Genomic DNA, 18,230 nt, shown 5'->3' on the forward strand with positions numbered 1-18,230 from the left:
GGGGAAACTATATGAGTATGATTAGATTACGTTTGTATGTTATCGAAAGGTCAAGAGTTGAACATCCGGGCACTGCCAGGTGTTGTGTGACCGCCGCCATCTTGCGTAGGAGCCGGAAAGGTTTTGTTCCGCCGAAGTCCTCGCATATCGCGGACGTTTTTACCTGCATTCTTCAGAGAAACTATTACTCACGTACAGACATGGGACGGAAGAAGAAGAAGCAGATGAAGCCTTGGTGCTGGTATCCTTTTCAAACCCTACATAACGCCCACGTCGTAGTGTACATACGTAAGCTGGGGGTGGGAGGTGGGCGATTTTTCCTAACAAAGGGTTTTCCTTTCCTCAAACCTTGTAGTTGAAGATACCTTGAAGATTCCTCAAGCGACTGGTGTTTTGAACAAAGGGTCAGTGCCCGGTCATTGCCCGTTTTCAAAATCTTTGTTGTTGTTTTTATCTATCCAGTTTCTTGAGTTTCTTTTATAGTGCTCCAAAGTTCAAGGAGGCAGTTCTCCGACGCCTCAGGGGACATTAAGGCGCAGCACTCCCCCTGGACGCTTTGCCCCAACTGAGGGGCGTTGTCCAGTACCCAATCAAGATCAAGATCAAGAAGATAGTGCTTATAACACTTATAATACTTATAGTTTGTGTGTTCAGTGGGACGCACAACCAGGTTACACAATGATTCAAGGACGAAACGTTGTGCAAAGCAAGTTCTATTTTCATTGTCTTACTTCAGACGGCCTAGAAATAGTCGCAGGAGCCATCTTGGGCAACGACTGTCTAAAATGGGCCTTAAAATGCCCCATTTTAAGTTACAATTTTCAAAAACCCATGGAAGGGGCAAAGGTTGAACCCCAACTTGAACCCCATCACCTCCTCTTGATTGCTCCTTTGCAGTGCTCCCCTTGCAGTTTTTTTTTTCTAAAAAAAAACGCTGTGGCTATTGACACACTGAGTGTGCCCATAGCCAAACAGGCTATTGACACACCGAGATGCCAACCAGCCAATCAGAGCTTGTAACATGACTTTCCCGACATTATTTTACACAAGCAACAGTTGATTAGACATTGTTCAAAGGATTAGACATTGGAATCTTTGAATCTTCGAATGAACAGACGTATTCAAGTTATGCCCTACATTTGGATACCTGTAAATGCCGCTTTTTCTTGTCTATGTTGGCCGTAGCGTAGTGGGGAGAGCGTTGAACTGCGAACCCATGTTATCAGTTCCGACCTCAGTTCGAGTCCGCCCTGGAAATTTTTTTTTTCAATTATCCTTTTACCTTTTTAAAAAATCCATTTGATATAAGAATATTTTCGTCTTGCGACCAGAACCATCAAAACCCACCTTTGGGACTTTTTGGTCTGCATTTTCAAGAGTGCATGTTTAGGTACGTTTATTTTTTTTCAGCCGCAGATCGGCAGAATCTACCCGCTACGTTCTTATTTTGGACGGTACACTTATTTTTTTTTAAACAGGACCAGGGACCCCTGAAATAATAAAATGTGGGTTTTTCTAACCATATTTCTGCGGTATTTTTGCTCAACATTCACGTTTTTTTCGGTCGAAGCGGCGCGGATTTCCCCGCCGCTATGTCATCCAAACATCCTAGCGGTTACGCGTAACATATCGGTCGATCTCGCTATGACGCTACAAAGTTCTTTCACATTAAAATGATGGAAGTAAAACAACAACTATAACTTCGCTTCACTTGTGATATAAGTTTTGAGACCGCAAATTCTCCCAAACGGCAGGAATTCGTCGGTAAACACAGCTGAAAACGACTGTTCCAAAACCGAGCCAACATGATTACATGCGGTGTTTGCATGGTACTAAATATAGTTAGCTCATTTGCATACTTGTGACTTGCTTGATGCGGCCTTTACCGTAAACGCGTGAAAAAGATCGTATTTTGGGTTGATGATGGACACAGAATGCCATTTGTATTTTCAGAGCGTTGACTGTCAAATATAATCGTAAGATTTTCTCATTTTAGTGGTTCCTAGTGTCAAAATTAAGACAAATAGTGCACTGAGTGTGTCAATAGCCTGACAGGCTATTGGCACACTGAGTGTGGCAATAGCCTGTTTAGGCCCAGACTCCTGATATTGAGTCTTATTTTGAGACTACACCTTGTTTTGAACTTTCCTTGACCAGACGTTTCCCCAGGTACTGTAACAGGGAGTTCGAAGATGAAAAGATTCTTATGCAGCACCAGAGAGCGAAGCACTTCAAGTGTCATATATGTCACAAAAAGTTGTACTCGGGGCCGGGGTTAGCAATTCACTGTGTACAGGTGCGTAACTGCCTTTTTATGTTTGCTCAGTGTAACTTGCGTGTCTCTTCCACTTCAGGAACATTGTGATATTTGAGACAAGCTCAGCTTCTTTGAGCTTCATTTAGGGAGTCAGCTTGGAGAAATGTTGTCATCTGTTTTGTCTTTCCCACCATTTGTATGTTTCTTAATGGTGAAGTAAGTTATAAATGAAATAAATGCACAGAATTCTAGCTAGTGCATTTTAGCATAGTGGGCCACTATGCTATAATTTGTGACCACTACACTAAAATAAGGGCCACTACGCTAATTTTTAACTAGTGAAGTGGTGTTATTATGCTATCATTTGTTTGTTCAACAATGTCTAATCAATGTCTGAAGTCTCTCTGAACAATTTGAAAAATGATGATATGCCACTTAGTGACTTAGAACTGACTAAAATCCTTCAAATTACATGTGATGTTAACAGAGAGCCAACAGAGAGAAAACTCACTGTGGAAGGGCCAAGACCCGCCTTCCAGACGCTACCATGCCATTCCCACTGAAAATGAAATCCTGGCTAGAACCCTGACGCACTCTTAAGAGTGAGAACTAACTGACACAGAAGCAAGGGTTACAAAAGATATTAAGAAAATTCTCTCTAACTATATTCAATCAAAGTACATGTACATTAAGAATTATATAAATGGTCTAGAATAGCATCTACAATTATAATGGTACTATCTACATGACTAAATATAATATTGTACTTCTTTCACTGTCAGGTACATAAAGAAACAGTAGATGCAGTACCAAACTCGTTACCAGGGAGAGCGGACATTGAGCTGGAAATCTATGGCATGGAGGGGATCCCAGAAAAGGACCTTAAGGAACATGAACGACAGAAAATAGGTTTGTAATGGAAAAAAAAGGAGACTCCTGTTACAAGACCATTGCTTTATTCTCATCAGGGTTTCGGCAATCGTCTGTCACCTTCTTCAGGGCAATTCTGACTGTTTCACATTGTACTGCAGCACAAGTTTGTGACTGCATCTAAACTGTGAACAGTGACACCTGTGCTGCAGTACAATGTGGACCAGTCAGAATTGCTGGTTGGTCTCATGTGTTGTTGATTATATAGAAACCACACTGGTACACCACGGTTTCCGGTATTTGGGGCCTGTACCTAATAAGTAACTGATTGTACTGGTACTGTATCGGTACACTGTATCGGTACATTGTATCGGTACACTGTATCGGTACACTGTATCGGTACACTGTATCGGTACACTGTATCGGTACACTGTATCGGTACACTGTATCGGTACACTGTATCGGTACACTGTATCAGTACACTATCGGTACACTGTATCGGTACACTGTATCGGTACACTGTATCCGTACACTGTATCAGTACACTGTATCGGTACACAGCTCTTCTTAGCAGACATTAATGATGGTCCATTGTGCCCTTACTAGCGGATGAAGCGGCGGAGGCGGGAGGAGGAGCGGCAGGGCCGGTACCGAAGAAGCCAAAGACAGATGCGGGTGAGGGCACATCAGCGCAGCCGCAGGGCCAGATGCCCTCGCCAGCCGCGTCCATGGCACCTGGACCTGTGCCAGGTGTTCCACCTGCCATGCAGCACATGCCAGGTGAGGTTCACTCTCACTTTCAGTCACTCTCACTTTCAGTCACTCTCACTTTCAGTCACTCTCACTTTCAGTGAAAGTTTCAGTCTCACTTTCAGTCACTTTCAATTTCACTTTTGGTCGCTTTTACTTTCCGGTCACTCTTACTTTCGGTCACTCTTCAGGGCTCGAAATACCACCTGCATATGCACGTTAGTGCAGGTAAAAATGGAGCTGTGCAGGTATTTCTGGTGTCTACCTGCACCTAACCTGCACTGGTCCATGTACTGAGTTTATACATAAATGTCCAATAATGTAGCCGTATATAGATTGTCATTAGCAGCATTGACTGTTACTGCCTATAAAGTATAAAAGAAAAAAATAGCAATGGTTCCTGAACTATTGTAGTATGATCTAAAATTCCTAAATTCGGAGTGGTGCAGGAAAAATTTGTCTGGTGCTGGTAATTTTCAATGTTACCTGCACCAGTGCAGGTATGCTGAAAAAAGTATTTCGAGCTCTGCTCTTACTTTCGGTCACTCTTTTGATCACTCTTACTTTCGGTCACTCTCATTTTTGTCACTCCCATTTCTTCACTCCTACTTTCAGTCACTGTCACCTTCAGATATTCTCACTTTCAGGCACTCTTACTTTCAATCACTTACTTTTGGTCACACCTTCAGATATTCTCACTTTCAGACTTCCTAAATACCTTTTACCTAATTTAATCATTTTTTTTCTATGTACTTCCACAGGGCAATGTAGATTGGAGCTGCTTTTTTCAGTTGTGTACAAGGAACCTTGTGATTTGTGTAGATTTGCCAAACCGAGGAAAGTGGAAATTTTCGAATGTCTAACACCATCTCTCTCCGTATCCTGTACCTAATGCAATGCCATAACTGATATAGGTTTTTTTTGCTACCAATGTTGATTAAGAAATGTACTTTCATGTTGTTGCCAGGTATGCCAATGATGCCCCCTCCCATGCCGGGTATGATGCCGGGACAGCACGGAGCCCCAGGCATGCCGACCCACATGGGCATGCCCCCCATGGTGCCCGGCATGCCTCCTATGATGATGGGCATGCCGCCAAGACCAGGGTACGTTTCATCTCTTCTTCTTTCCTATAGTATAAGATTATTAGCATGTAAATAAAGGAAAGAAAATAAAGGAGAGATGATAAGGAACATAAACAACTGATGCCCGCTCATGTGGGCATGCCCCCCATGGTACCTGGCATGCCTCCTATGATGATGGGCATGCCGCCAAGACCAAGGTACGTTTCAGGTCTTCTTTCCTACCGCCTATAGGACTGAATATGTGAATTTTGCAATTATGATTATGTAGAAAATGAAGTACATTTTGTTTTAGAATGTTCTCTGTCCACAGACATTTGCAAATCTCTTGTAAGTTCCCTTAGAGTTAGATTAGACTGGAGCTCATACATATGCACATTTAATGACATCTAACGAGTACCATGACATCTAACGACTATCATTCTATGGAAAAACTATGTAAACTTGTTTTCACATGTTTCAAGAAGTGGGAAGAGACTCTTTAGTTTTAGACAGAATATAACATTTCTTATCTGAGTGCATTTAGCCCATGTTGGGTACTGTAATTCCTGATTTTTTCAATGTTCACGGTTTTCACGGTGACGACTGTAACGTGAACTTATCATTACTGATAACAAATAATTCACAGCCTTTTTTTATGTGCACTTGCCGCGACAGTGAACGTTTAGTTACGAGAACAAGTTAAATTTTCTCCGACCGTGAAAGTTTGGTACTGTGAAGACAAAGTGAATTACAGTATGGATATGCAATAAAAATCATTGTCATTCTAATGTCCGCAGGATGCCGATGGGGCCAATGGGACCGATGGGCATGGGAGTCCCCCCAGGCATGGTGCCTCCTATGCACGGTCACGGCATGCACGGGCCAGGGGGGCCAGGTGGCATGCCCCCCTCCTCCCAGCCCCACAGCGCACCCCCCACGTCACAACCCCCCTCCACATCAGCACAACAGATGCAGCAACCCCCCGCAAAACCGCTCTTCCCAGCTGCTGCGCCGGTGAGTACTGAAAATGTTTAAACTTTTGCGATGGTTTTATTTTCACAGTTTTGGGGTTCAAAACCCTTGAACAAAACCCCTTATACAAGAATTGGAAAATGGAGCATAAGTCATTTTACATGTAACGAAGAAAGGTATTCCGAACCCTGGCTGTACTACAAACCTCATGATCAGCAGGTCAAGGCTAGAAACCTCACTCAAAATATCCTAAAAGAAATTAACAAACTCCTTACAGATGTGAGACCCCCTACTCTAGTCATTGTCTTTGACACTCTGTGTGCAGATTTTGCTGTGCAAAGTTGGCCTTCTGTGCCTGATCCCTATGCTATGAACAAACCCAGGGTGACAGGGTTGGACAAGTTTTCAAAAATTCATGTGTCCCATTGGACAACTACATTAAGAATTTACCTGCCCGAATCAACTTTTCGCTTGCCCAAAATCAAATTACTTTTTCCTATGTAGATTTAACTTCCAGCAATGGAATTCTTTTATCATCGGCTCTATTTTTCTGCGTAAACCAATGCTTGATGTCAATGCTGTGAACAGTTACAAGTATATAAAAGTCTCACTCCTGGAAAAATCTTACTTGCCCGATTGGGATAGTGGGGTAGGACATGTGCTTGCCTGATTTCACTTGCCCGAGAAAATCTGGCTAGTGGACTTGTCCAACCTTGGGTGAGAACCCTGTATGTTTTAATCCACGTTGTTTCTCCTCTATCTTCAGACCACCACCAGTACCACAGGGCCTGTCGGCGCAGACTTCAAGCCCCTGAACGCCCCCTCTAACATCGGACCCCAGAAGCTTCCCCCGACGACGACGGCCGCGCCCCTCTCCACGAGCGCCCCGCCCAACCCCACTCAGACGAGACAGGCGACAGTTTCCGCGGCCCCAAGCATCTCCAAGCCTTCCACGTCCGGAGGGTCCACCGGCGGATCCACCAAACTCATGCACCCTGAACCAGAGGATGTGTCACTGGTAAGGAGTCACTTGTACTGAACATGTGTACACCACAGTTTAGCAACCCTGCAGGGCAATGATCACTAATCCACGCAGCCTCAGAATGTCAAATTTGAGTGTATACAGTAATTTTGCTTTTATGCTATACGTGTCTAGCACCAAACTCATGCATCCTGAACCTGAGGATGTGTCACTGGTGAGGAGTCACTCATAAGTAGCATGCAGGGTTGGACAAGTTTTCTAAAATTGACTTGTCCTATCGGGCAAGTACTTAAAAAATTAACTTGCCCGAACCAACTTTTCACTTGCCCGAAATCTAAATGACATTTTTCTATGTACATTCATGGCCTTCAATGGAATTTTTGTTATTGGCTCTATTTTCTGTGTCAATCAATGCTTGATGTCATGACTTTGAAAAGTAGCAAGTACATCAAAATCTCACTCAATGGAGAAAAGCTAACTTGTCCGATCGGGCAAGTGGGGAAGGACATGCACTTGCCCGATTGGCATTTTCACTTGCCCGGGACTATAGGGCTAGTGGACTTGTTTATCCCTTGCATGTATACACCAGTGGTTAGCACCCTGAACCAGAGGATGTGTCACTGGTAAGGAGTCACTCATATATGGCATGTATACACCAGTGGTTAGCAAGCCTCTGGACCAAGAGGTAGTGAGTTCAAATCCCAATAGTGGGATTGTGTCACATAATTGGCAGGGTGTTCGACCCATAACCCAGAGGTTCTGGTTTTGAATCCTTTCATAAGCCACCGATCTTGTTCCCTTGGGAAAGGCACTTTTCACAACTTTCCCCACTTCACTCAGGTGAAAATGAATACCTAGCGTTGGTTAAACTGTTTGGGTTAGATGAGATGTTAAATGGAGGTCCCATGTTTGAGGAGAGCCAAACTTCAAGCATGTTTAAGAACCCACCACACTTATGGAAAAGATTAGGACTCCTTCCGGTTCAAAACCTACATTCCCATGGCAGTTGCTCCAGACCCTTTCGATCTAGTTCTGCCTATCCTGGTTGAGATTAGAGAGTAATCAGCCAACCCAATAACAATAACATATGGCTGGTCAGTCGGTCGCCTGGTTGGTTGATTGATTGATTGGACTAATGATTGATTGATTGATTGATCAACAGGAGGAGAGAAGAGCCCAGATGCCGAAGTACAACCGACAGATGCCGCCTGTGTCCGTGCACGCGCCAGCCTCCACATAGGCCCCGCGCACATTCGGACCAATAGTTGATTGATTGATTTGTTGATTGATTGATTAATTGATTGATCAATAGGAGGAGAGAAGAGCCCAGATGCCGTAGTACAACCGACAGATGCCCCCAGCGTTGTTCTCTTCGAAAAGAGCTAGGGTTGTTCGTTCTAGGGATGAGTATAAGATTGATTGGGTAATGAATTGATTGGACCAATGGTTGATTGATTGATTTATTGATTGGTCGGTTGATCAATAGGAGGAGAGAAGAGCCCAGATGCCAAAGTACAACCGACAGATGCCGCCTGTGTCCGTGCACGCGCCAGCCTCCACATCTGCCCCCGCTCCGATGGGCCAACCGCATGCCGCGCCGCCTGTGTCCGCCCACGCCATGGGTCCGCCAGGCCACGGCATGGCCCCACCAGGGCACGCGCCGCCTTTCGGAGGTAATATGATGCCGCCAGGCAATATGCCGCCGAACATGCGGCCTCCGATGCCGCCGCCCATGGGCCATCCAGGTAAGCGTCCGTCGGCTAGCTCTCTCACACACGTTGTTCGCACACACAAAGGTAGGTCTGCAGGTAGGGTTTCTCACGCCACCTGTATACCGTGTACTCCCTGTAGACTTAAGGGACCACCTGTATACCGTGTACTCCCTGTAGACTTAAGGGATGGCCTGTATACCGTGTACTCCTTGTAGACTTAAGGGACCACCTGTATACCGTGTACTCCCTGTAGACTTAAGGCCAGGGCTCGAAGTACTATTTTCTGCATACCTGCACTGGTGCAGGTGACATTGCAAATTACCTGCACCTGATAAATTTTACCTGCACCACTCTGAAATTAGGAAGTATGGATCATACTAAAATTGTTCAGGAACCATTGCTATTTTTTTCTTTTGTACTTTAATGGTAGTAACATTCAATGCAGCTAATAACAATCCACATACACTTACATCATATGACATTTATGTTTAAAACCCAGTACATGGACCAGTGCAGGTTAGGTGCAGATAGACCAATTTTACCTGCACTTACCTGCATATGCAGGTGGTATTTCGAGCCCTGCTTAAGGGCTGCGTACTGGTAAAGTTGCCCAGAAATCACCGGTACCGGTCCATAGGCCTGCCCTGCATGGTGCAAACTTGTATGGCTTTAGGGCTTGACTAAACACTTCTTGTTCAGAATCTGTGTTATATTACACAAGGGTGACATCCTTTGAAAAAATCCAAATGCATTACATGTACAACCAATATCATAACGTATAACCAAATGATAAAAAAAGCCAAAAGAATCCCACAAGTATGAGTTCTTTTGAAACAGCTTACTGAACATACATGTCACTGTCATTGGACATCTCATGAAAGCAGGCTTTTAGCTAGGATTTTATAATAGGGCGTCCAAACTTACCGGTGAGTCGTGGTAAGTGACTATTGTAGGGGGTCTGGGGGCATCCACCTTCCATGGTGCAGAGTTTTTGATGATTTTAAGTTTAAAAAGTGCATTCTAAGGTATCCCAAGAGGCAAAATACACAATGTACTGTTACAGATATCACAGTAGAAGACTGTGACCACAGATGACCTGGTTGCATCCCTGGTCAATCAGAATTTCATGCTTGTCAGAGGATTTTCTCCCCAGTATAGGGTGTCCAGGAGCATCAAATTTCTTGTTATTCTAAGAAAAGGGCGTCCAGATGACGCGTTGACGCATGCCTGGCTAAAAGCCTGCATGAAAGACTGATTTAAAACAGTTTTTGTTTGTTTGAATCATTTTCAAAGTCTTATCCCAGAAAAGTTTTAGTGGCACAGTCCCTATTTTTTATACTTTGCCGGCTTGTAGTATTGTAGAGCAGACTTTAATTACTAATAACTGTCCTTAATAAAAGTGGATGCTTGGAGATTATGATTTGGCGAAGGTAGGTCAGACGGTAGGATTTCCAGTAGAGTTCTCTCACAACTCACAAAGCAGTACACGTTTGTCAAAACAAATAGCAGGTACAAAAAGCATGTCACACGGGCAGTAACAAATGCATGTAATGCTAAACACTGGTCACAGTAGATGTGGGCACACGCTACAAATTTATGAAATCATTATCTTTTGGCTTGTATTTCATACGTATACATATGTGCAGCCAACACAAGAAAAAGCGTTTTGTGTCTAGTTACCTCACTGACCCAAATAAGTATCTATAAAAAGTATGTTTCAGTTCTATCATTCCCAGGGCTGTCGCCAACTATAGATTTTTTTTGTCCCTTTTTTTGGGAGCCCTTGTTGATTTTCCTTGTGAAACCTGTAATTTGGCCTTTAAATGAAAACATACCGAAGTTCAGATTTTTGGTGTGAAATTTTTTCCCATCACAACCAGTAAATTTCTATCCCAGGAAGGAGGGATTGGTCCTGGAGACAGCCCTATTCACACCTTATGACTATATTACAAAAGGTTGTGTACTTTTCCAAAGTTCCAGTGTTAACCATGTCTAGAGTGATCATTGTTAGATTGTATACACATACACTTTCACATTGTTGCTTATTGGGTGGTCTGCAGTCCTCGGCACTGCTTTGAAAGGTAAGAAATGGCCACGCAGTGTGTCTTTACTTTGTTACGTCACGTTGATCGTTTCCTAACCCCCGTTTCTCTCTCTGTTTCTTTGTGTTCTTCTTCTCTGTGTTCTACAGGAGGGATGGGCGGGCCTCCACCGCAGGGGATGGGGATGGGGCCAGGGGGGATGCCGTTTGGCGGCCCCCCTAGAGGGCCCCCCAACATGCCCTTCCAGGGGGGTCCAGGCATGCCGCCGGGAATGAGGCCTCCGATGATGGCGCCGCAGGGGCGGTACTAGCGGTGGTGGCGGCACTGCGGCGCTTCCGTGCACAGTTAAGTGCCTGTCCTGCTATCCCGTGGATGGACAGTACAGCAGAATCACAGCGCAAGGGGCAAAGCTAAAAACCTCGCTCAGAAACTTCCTGTAAAAGAAACGAAAAAGCTCCTTATAGATTGTAAGAAACCCTTCCATGCAAACAGTATGCGATACAAAATCACAGTGGAAGGGGCAAAGCTTAAAAACCTTGTTCAGAAACATCACTTAAAGGAAACAAAAAAGCGTCTTAGAAATTGCAAGAAACCCTTCCATGCAAACAGTATGCGATACAAACGAACTTTTAGGAAAATGAAGTCATTTTTAAGACAGCCCGTTTTCATTACTTCGTGAATTCAGCTTTTCTGGTTATTTTTCTTTGTCTCTTTACTGATTTTCTGCTGTGTAGGCCTGTCATGTACAGTACCTGCTTCTGGGATCTGACTCCAAATAAGGCTATAATTACCTAATAAAGTAATGGTTACCTTAGATACTACAATGGATGCTGTTGTTCCACACTGTTGTCCTTACTTACATGTAGGTCCACAGAAGATTGACGTACCTGAACTAATCTAAGGTTTGTAGATACTACGTGTTGCTACCTTGTGCATTTCTGATGTTTCAACAGCCTAAGTTCTGAGTAGCCAAAATACTTTAATTCTTCACTCTCTGAGAATTAAAGCACTTGTGTTCAATGATCAGAAATGGCTAGGGCTGTCATAAGTTCTAACCAGAACTGTTAAGGTCAAATTTGGTATTTTTCTTCTTGTTTAAACTTGTTCCCAAGAGAGAAGTGAAACAGCACTTCAGAACATCCCAAAAGTGCGTCTAGAGCACTGAATGCTTTTTTTCTTCCTTTGGAGTATTTTGGAAACGTATCCTGCTTGCTGAAGTTGAAGAAATCCGTATATCCCACTAGCACAGCCACACACGTAACGATGGTAAAGAACTTAAGAAGTAACAAGTCTGAGTAAACCTGCTCATGGTTTCAAGTGCACATGGTGCATTGTGGTGCATTGTGGGTCATGTGTCAAAGGTCAAGGCCCCTGCAACATGTCATGTAGGACATGTATCAAGCACAGTCTATTTACAAGTTAGGTTTCTTGACCATTGACAAATCACCTGAAATGTATTGTATGGCGCATGCACTGTTCATATGACAGCCCTGGCCATATCAAACTATGTAGAGTACATGTAGGTTTTGCTTTGCAGGCAGGCAAGGAGAAACAAAGGTGGGAAACAAAGAGCAGTACAATAAACACTTGTTTCCACTATGGTGTTGCTTGTTTCTTGGTCATGCTAGGTTGATTTTTTATGGGTTCTCAGATTTTGTATGCTGCTATGCAAGAAATGAGCTAAGGATGTTAACAAGAAGTGGCTCCAATCTCATGTAACCAAAAGATTGATTGGTGTTGGATTGAAACCTATTCAAGACAGACACATCAAAATCACCAAGGATTTACAGTAATGTAACGATTGTGGTTAACTTCTATTTTGGCTGTGGGCTCATTTTTTTTTTTTAAATCTAGTGGAGTTAGCATCAAGAGCAATGAAATGAGAGAACCATAGAATCAAGACTAGCATGACCATGATGATAAGATTTATTACGGTAGCTCATTTGACGGAAGGTCTGTTGAAGTTTTGCTTGCAAATCTAAACTACTGATTACAACTCCATCTTTAGATGGATTTGTTTTATTAAGAAAGGTCTCTCCATTTGTCTGTACAGATAAAAACATGATTGAATACAAAGGAAGCAAAAACTCAATAGACTAATAACTGCAGTTACTGTTACGATTTGTCTATCATGAAGTTTTAACTTGGTAAGTACCCGCCACAATTCGTAGTTTTGTTTATTCGTGTTGTGACAGTTTGACCTGTTGTAGGGAAATGATTTTGATGGGAAAACGGGACGTTTCGAGATGATCCCATCCCGGTAAGTCCATGCAGGTTGGTGATACGATGACATTTTTGAAAGATTCACATATCAGTGTCGACCCCCAGTAGACGATGTATGATTATGTAGACACTTATGACTTGCCAAAAAGTCTTCACTATTTTGCACATTTCTAAGGGACCATTCCATGTAGAAAGTTGGATTCAAAGCACTTCTTTTTGATTGTTAAAAAGATACGAAGAAAAACTGTAAAAAGAAGTTTCAAAGAAAATGGTTTTAAAAAGACACACCCCACCCTGGAAATTTCTAAATGGAATGGCCCCTTGCTAAGTCAAATACATGGAAAAGTATATTTTGGCTACCCTTATAACCTGAAAACAAGTCTAGCATGAACATAGTTTCATTGTAACTGAAAACAAAATTGTCAGAACTATAGTTGTAGGGAAAAGGTTAACCCCCTAATTAAGAAAGTTCCAAGCATGATGTGATCATTTTGTCATTACTTTTACCTGTAACACTTATAATAAGTTCATGAAGTTGTAGGATTGAATTGTGCAGAATGTACGGTAGGAGGTTGACATTATTCGATGCATTGTTCTTTCGTTTCACTTTTCAGCCAATCCTTTGTCTCGTCTTGTCTTGTATTGTACTTAATAAAAATCTGACACAAGGAAACAGTGCTGGAAGATGCATTTCTTCTTGAATGTGAGGTTGGTGTGAAAAACTTGTCTCGAGTTGGTTGTGCATTCAATTTGTTTTATTGGGGGTTTCTGCTATCTAGATGTGTATCAGAACTTACATTAAATTTAGAGCAGTGAATAAAGTAGTCACCTCCAAATTTAACAATATGACATTGTCATGGAAGGGTGATATTGAAATAAGAACATAGTTACTAACTTAAAGATACTTTATTTCCTAATACAGGGCTTGAAGCAGAGTGGTTTCATGCACTATTGTGATAACATGTTGCTCTGTCTTCAAAGAAATTCCTGGCTGCGTTTTTCAGAAATTCTTACTGTATTTACCCCATCATCATTACAAAACAAAAATAAACTGATCTTCAAGCCCTGTAGCGGAAAAAAAATCACCCTCACAACAAGGCAAGTGGTTCTTTCCTTGCTACGTTGCTGTTTCTGAAGGGTGGAATTTTCACAGCGCTCTCTGTGCTGTTGGACCTCAGAGTCCCCAACCCTTGGGGTTCGGCGAAAATCTTCCACAGACTATATATAGTGTATAACTAGATATATGCGGTGTGGGTTGAGAAAAATGCCTATTGCTTAGAAATGAGGGTTATATTGCCCCCCCAGCTACAAGGCAAGTCCCCCCCCCCCCTTGATTGCACAAATATATCAGAACCATTGAAGAGTTCTGCTCAAGGAACATCTGTGTTTAACTCAAGGTAGGGAATCAAAGGTAGGAGAATGCTTCAGTATCTTGGGTTTTGAAAAAGAAGATGCGAGTTCCTTTCCCACTGAATACCTGGAAGTTTCACAACGTTCTAGAAATGCAAACAACAGACTGCACAATACAATAAGAAAGCAATGTAGACAATGTATACTTCGATTCACCGCAAGCACACTCTTATATTTTGAAAATACACGGTGACAGCAATTTCTTTTTAAGTCCGAAGAGGCAAAGAATGTTAAGGAGTCGCAAGTACAACTTTTAAAGAGAAAAGTCCATTCTCCCACCTCTTCCTAGTTGGAGAACTAAGTCCTAAAATAGTTTGGTTTTCTTTCCCCTCCTCACAGCTCTGCTGCTGCAGAACGTTACCATGGTTATGGTTACTAGGGTAGGGTTGACACCCTAGCAACAAGGCAAGTGGTTCTTTCCTTGCTACGTTGCTGTTTCTGAAGGGTGGAATTTTCACAGCACTCTCTGTGCTGTTGGACCTCAGCGTCCCCAACCCTTGGGGTTCGGCGAAAATCTTCCACTGTGTTGTAGTGACTGTGTAACTAGATTAATGCAGTGTGGGTTGAGAAAAATGCCTGTTGATTAGAAACGAGGGGTATATTGACCCCCCAAGCTACAAGGCAAGTCCCCCCCCCCTTCATTGCACAAATATATCAGAACCGCAAGTCAGAGTTCTGCTCAAGGAACATCTGTGTTTAACTCAAGGTAGGGAAACAAAGGTAGGAGAATGCTTCAATATCTTTAATTTAGAAAAAAAAAGATGTGAGTTCTTTTCCCACTGAATACCTGGAAGTTTCACAACGTTCTAGAAATACAAACAACAGACTGCACAATACAATAAGAAAGTAATGTAGACTATGAATACTTCGATTTACCTCAAGCACACTCTTATATTAAATTTTGAAAATACACAGTGACAACAATTGTTTTTACGTCCGAAAACTTAAGGCAAAAAATGTTGAGGAGTTGCAAATACAACTTTTGAATAGAAAACTCCTTTCCTCCACCCCTTGTAGGAGAACTTAGTTTTAAATAGTTTGGTTTTCTTTCCCCCTCCTCACAGCTCTGCTGCTGCAGAACGTTACCATGGTTACGGTTACTAGGGTAGGGTTGACACCCTAGCAACAAGGCAAGTGGTTCTTTCCTTGCTACGTTGCTGTTTCTGAAGGGTGGAATTTTCACAGCGCTCTCTGTGCTGTTGGACCTCAGCGTCCCCAACCCTTGGGGTTCGGCGAAAATCTTCCACTGTTTGTAATGAATGCCGCACATGTGATTTTCCAAGTATAAGATACTCGAAGACAAACTGTAAAAGCCAAGGGAAACGTTCAACCTTTGTGGAAAGTGCTGTGGGAAGAACTACATTCAATTTGTTTAAGTTGGGCAAAACCCTTTTGGATGTTTGGATAGTAGAATTTTCTTTTACCAGTTTGTATTACCCGCTGGATACTTCTTCGATAACATTGTAAATACAAGAAATTGTGGGAAGTTTCTGTGTTGTGAGAATGGGAGGGAATGTTTTATTTTTCAAGGTCTCTGCGTGGGACAGAGAAGTTGTGGTCGTGTCTGTTAAAGTATAAGGTAGGAAAATAAAGGTAGGAAAAATGTTCAAAGATCTCACCTTTACGAGAAATATTTCCGGTGTCATACACTGCACATATTGCTCAAAATGTTATAGACTCTTCATAGTAAAACTGCTGTTACAGTAGTGGTGGCAAATATATCATAGTAAAGATGGGACACACTTCTGCCAAATGTTAGTGCTGCATTCTCGCCAAAATACATACTTTCAAGTTAGTCATGACTGTTTTCTGTGCAACAGTCTTTTCTAGCAGTATGAAGATGGACAGAATTGTTTTGAAGGCATACAAGTTCAAAGTTACTTAATTCCAATAAAGAATACCAAGTGCAGTGAGCAATAGCATTCAAATGCAATGCTTGCTGTGAAAAAATTGAACAACTTAAAAAGAATCAGACGCAGGGCTCTAGCCAGCGTCCGTTTTTCCGTCAATTGACGGAAATGTGCTGCGTCTGACGGAAAAAATTTAAAACCAATCCGTCAACCTTGACGGACAAAAATCCTTGGTGGATGCTACAGGCGGCTTGGGGACGCCGTTCACAGCCGTAAAAGCCACATACTGTTTGTTTTGCTATTGTTATGATTGTTGACAATGTGTGTCGGCGCCCTTTCGCGTACGATAATCTCATTAAAACCCGTTTTGCAAGGTCTCAGTTCAGTCCTTCTAATTAATTTTCGCGGTTTTCGCGACGATTGTAATTGGCTGACGGAAAAAAATTTCGAGCTGGCTAAAGCCCTGATCAGACGTAAACATCATAATTGTAGGTCAAGGTGCTAAATAGTTTGGTCTTTGTCTCCCCCCTCCACACAGCTCTGCTTCTGCGGAACGTTACCATGGTTACGGTTACTAGGGTAGGGTTGATGCCCTAGCAACAAGGCAAGTGTCTCTTTCCTTGCTACGTTGCTGTTTCTGAAGGGTGGAATTTTCACAGCGCTCTCTGTGCTGTTGGACCTCAGCGTCCCCAACCCTTGGGGTTCGGCGAAAATCTTCCACTGTTTGCAATGGATGCAGTACACTTTCATATGACTTGCGTATGTTGTTTTAAGGTAATAAACTGTTTTACCAATCACCAATAGAACTGTAGGACTTCTTCATACATAGGCAAAAATTCCTCATGCAGGATTAAACTTTTCTTAGAAGAATTTTATGGAATTACCTGCCATTTCAGGATGAGTACATATATTCGTGTAAGATTGTAAAATAATTGCAGTATTACTTGCTTGTTTACTTGCTTAAGGCAAGTCCATCCGGTCTCGAATGGAATTAATGTACTATTGCTTAGCAAATAATTCTTCCTTCATGACAAATTATATGAAATAAATTCATGAAAGTTGGGGTTTATCAGAACTCTCAACTCAGGTATTCTTGTACATAGGATCATTTTCTTGCTTGTGGAAGGAAACTAAGAAAGGGTTTGATTGGTAGTGTACTTTGGGGGATTGGGAAAATGCTTCATTTTTTCAAGATCTCTCTAAGGGACAGGAAGAAGATGAACTCACCAGGATGGCAAGGAGACCTTCATTTTGACACATTGCTGACATCACAGTTCTGTTCAGGTCATGTGACATAAGCTTTGGGTCATTTCAACTTGAGAAAGGTCAGAAAACCGACCAAAAGCTAGTTGATGAGTGCCTTGTATCGTATCCAGAAATAATATGTAAAATCTTTACTATGCTGTTAACCATCACAGATGAACCTTCATACAAATCATAGCATCAATATGGAAATGTAAGAATTGGATCAATCACCCCAGCCAAAGTTTGTGTATATTTACCTCTGGATATAATCGAGTTGAAAAAATGAAGCTTTGAAGTGTTTGTCCTACGATATTTACCATAAAGAGATTACTAGTATCCTGGGTACCATCCTAGTTAATGTCTGCTCCAATAGTCACTTATGAAGTGGACCCTTAAGGTGGTATCTCACTGCTTGCGTCACTGCGGGGTTCGTTCACTGCATCACTGTTTTGTTATTTTCTCCGATTTTTTATAAGATATTGCATAATATGTAAAAGTATGACTTAGAAGACGACAAAATACACAAAAGGTAAGAAAATTTGTTCTTTATCTCTAAAATTTGTTGAGTATCTTTTGAACCCCGCAGTGACGCAAGCGTGACACAAGTGCAGTGAGATACCACCTTTACTAACAGGATTTTACCCAGGCCATCAGCATAGTATTACATACTTTGTCGAACTAGTTCTTGATACATGAAATCGTACAAGTAGAATAAAAGGATTTCTCAGTCATATACGTTTTGTGGCTGTCTTCATTTTGGCGAGAAAGCAAATGGTCCTCCCTTGAATTGATATGAAAAACATTGCAAAACTCTCTAGCAACATGTACATAATACAGGTCATATAGTTGCGAG

General features: G+C 42.2%; 1 protein-coding gene and 1 long non-coding RNA gene across 4 annotated transcripts; one reads left to right on the top strand and one right to left on the bottom strand.

The window, feature by feature from the left end:
• Window positions 1-49: 49 nt before the first annotated feature.
• On the top strand, window positions 50-13,541 carry LOC118429689 (BUB3-interacting and GLEBS motif-containing protein ZNF207-like). Of its 3 annotated transcripts, XM_035840288.1 has the most exons (10): window positions 51-241; window positions 2,170-2,296; window positions 3,040-3,166; window positions 3,734-3,907; window positions 4,845-4,983; window positions 5,739-5,955; window positions 6,680-6,931; window positions 8,058-8,131; window positions 8,456-8,640; window positions 10,799-13,541. In XM_035840288.1, the coding sequence occupies exons 1-10, from the start codon at window positions 201-203 to the stop codon at window positions 10,957-10,959; spliced, it is 1,497 nt and encodes a 498-aa protein (XP_035696181.1). In that variant the 5' UTR covers window positions 51-200; the 3' UTR covers window positions 10,960-13,541. The 3 variants fall into 3 exon arrangements, with proteins under 3 accessions (XP_035696179.1, XP_035696180.1, XP_035696181.1); XM_035840286.1 differs by lacking the exon at window positions 10,799-13,541 and having other exon boundaries at window positions 50-241; window positions 8,456-8,854; XM_035840287.1 differs by lacking the exons at window positions 8,058-8,131; window positions 10,799-13,541 and having other exon boundaries at window positions 50-241; window positions 8,382-8,854.
• Window positions 13,093-15,599, bottom strand: LOC118429693. The gene is made up of 2 exons (XR_004832772.1): window positions 14,763-15,599; window positions 13,093-14,045 (listed from the first exon to the last, which is right to left on the bottom strand). It is a non-coding gene; the product is annotated as an uncharacterized LOC118429693 (long non-coding RNA).
• Window positions 15,600-18,230: the final 2,631 nt, after the last annotated feature.

Source organism: Branchiostoma floridae, chromosome 13, assembly GCF_000003815.2.
Source record: "Branchiostoma floridae strain S238N-H82 chromosome 13, Bfl_VNyyK, whole genome shotgun sequence".
Taxonomy (NCBI): Eukaryota; Metazoa; Chordata; class Leptocardii; order Amphioxiformes; family Branchiostomatidae; genus Branchiostoma; species Branchiostoma floridae.

Coding starts and splice junctions, on each gene's coding strand:
- LOC118429689 (XM_035840286.1), top strand. CDS start 201: ATGGGACGGAAGAAGAAGAAGCAGATGAAGCCTTGGTGCTG. Junction 2,297..3,039: donor TAGCAATTCACTGTGTACAG/GTGCGTAACTGC, acceptor TTTCACTGTCAG/GTACATAAAGAAACAGTAGA. Junction 3,908..4,844: donor TGCCATGCAGCACATGCCAG/GTGAGGTTCACT, acceptor TGTTGTTGCCAG/GTATGCCAATGATGCCCCCT.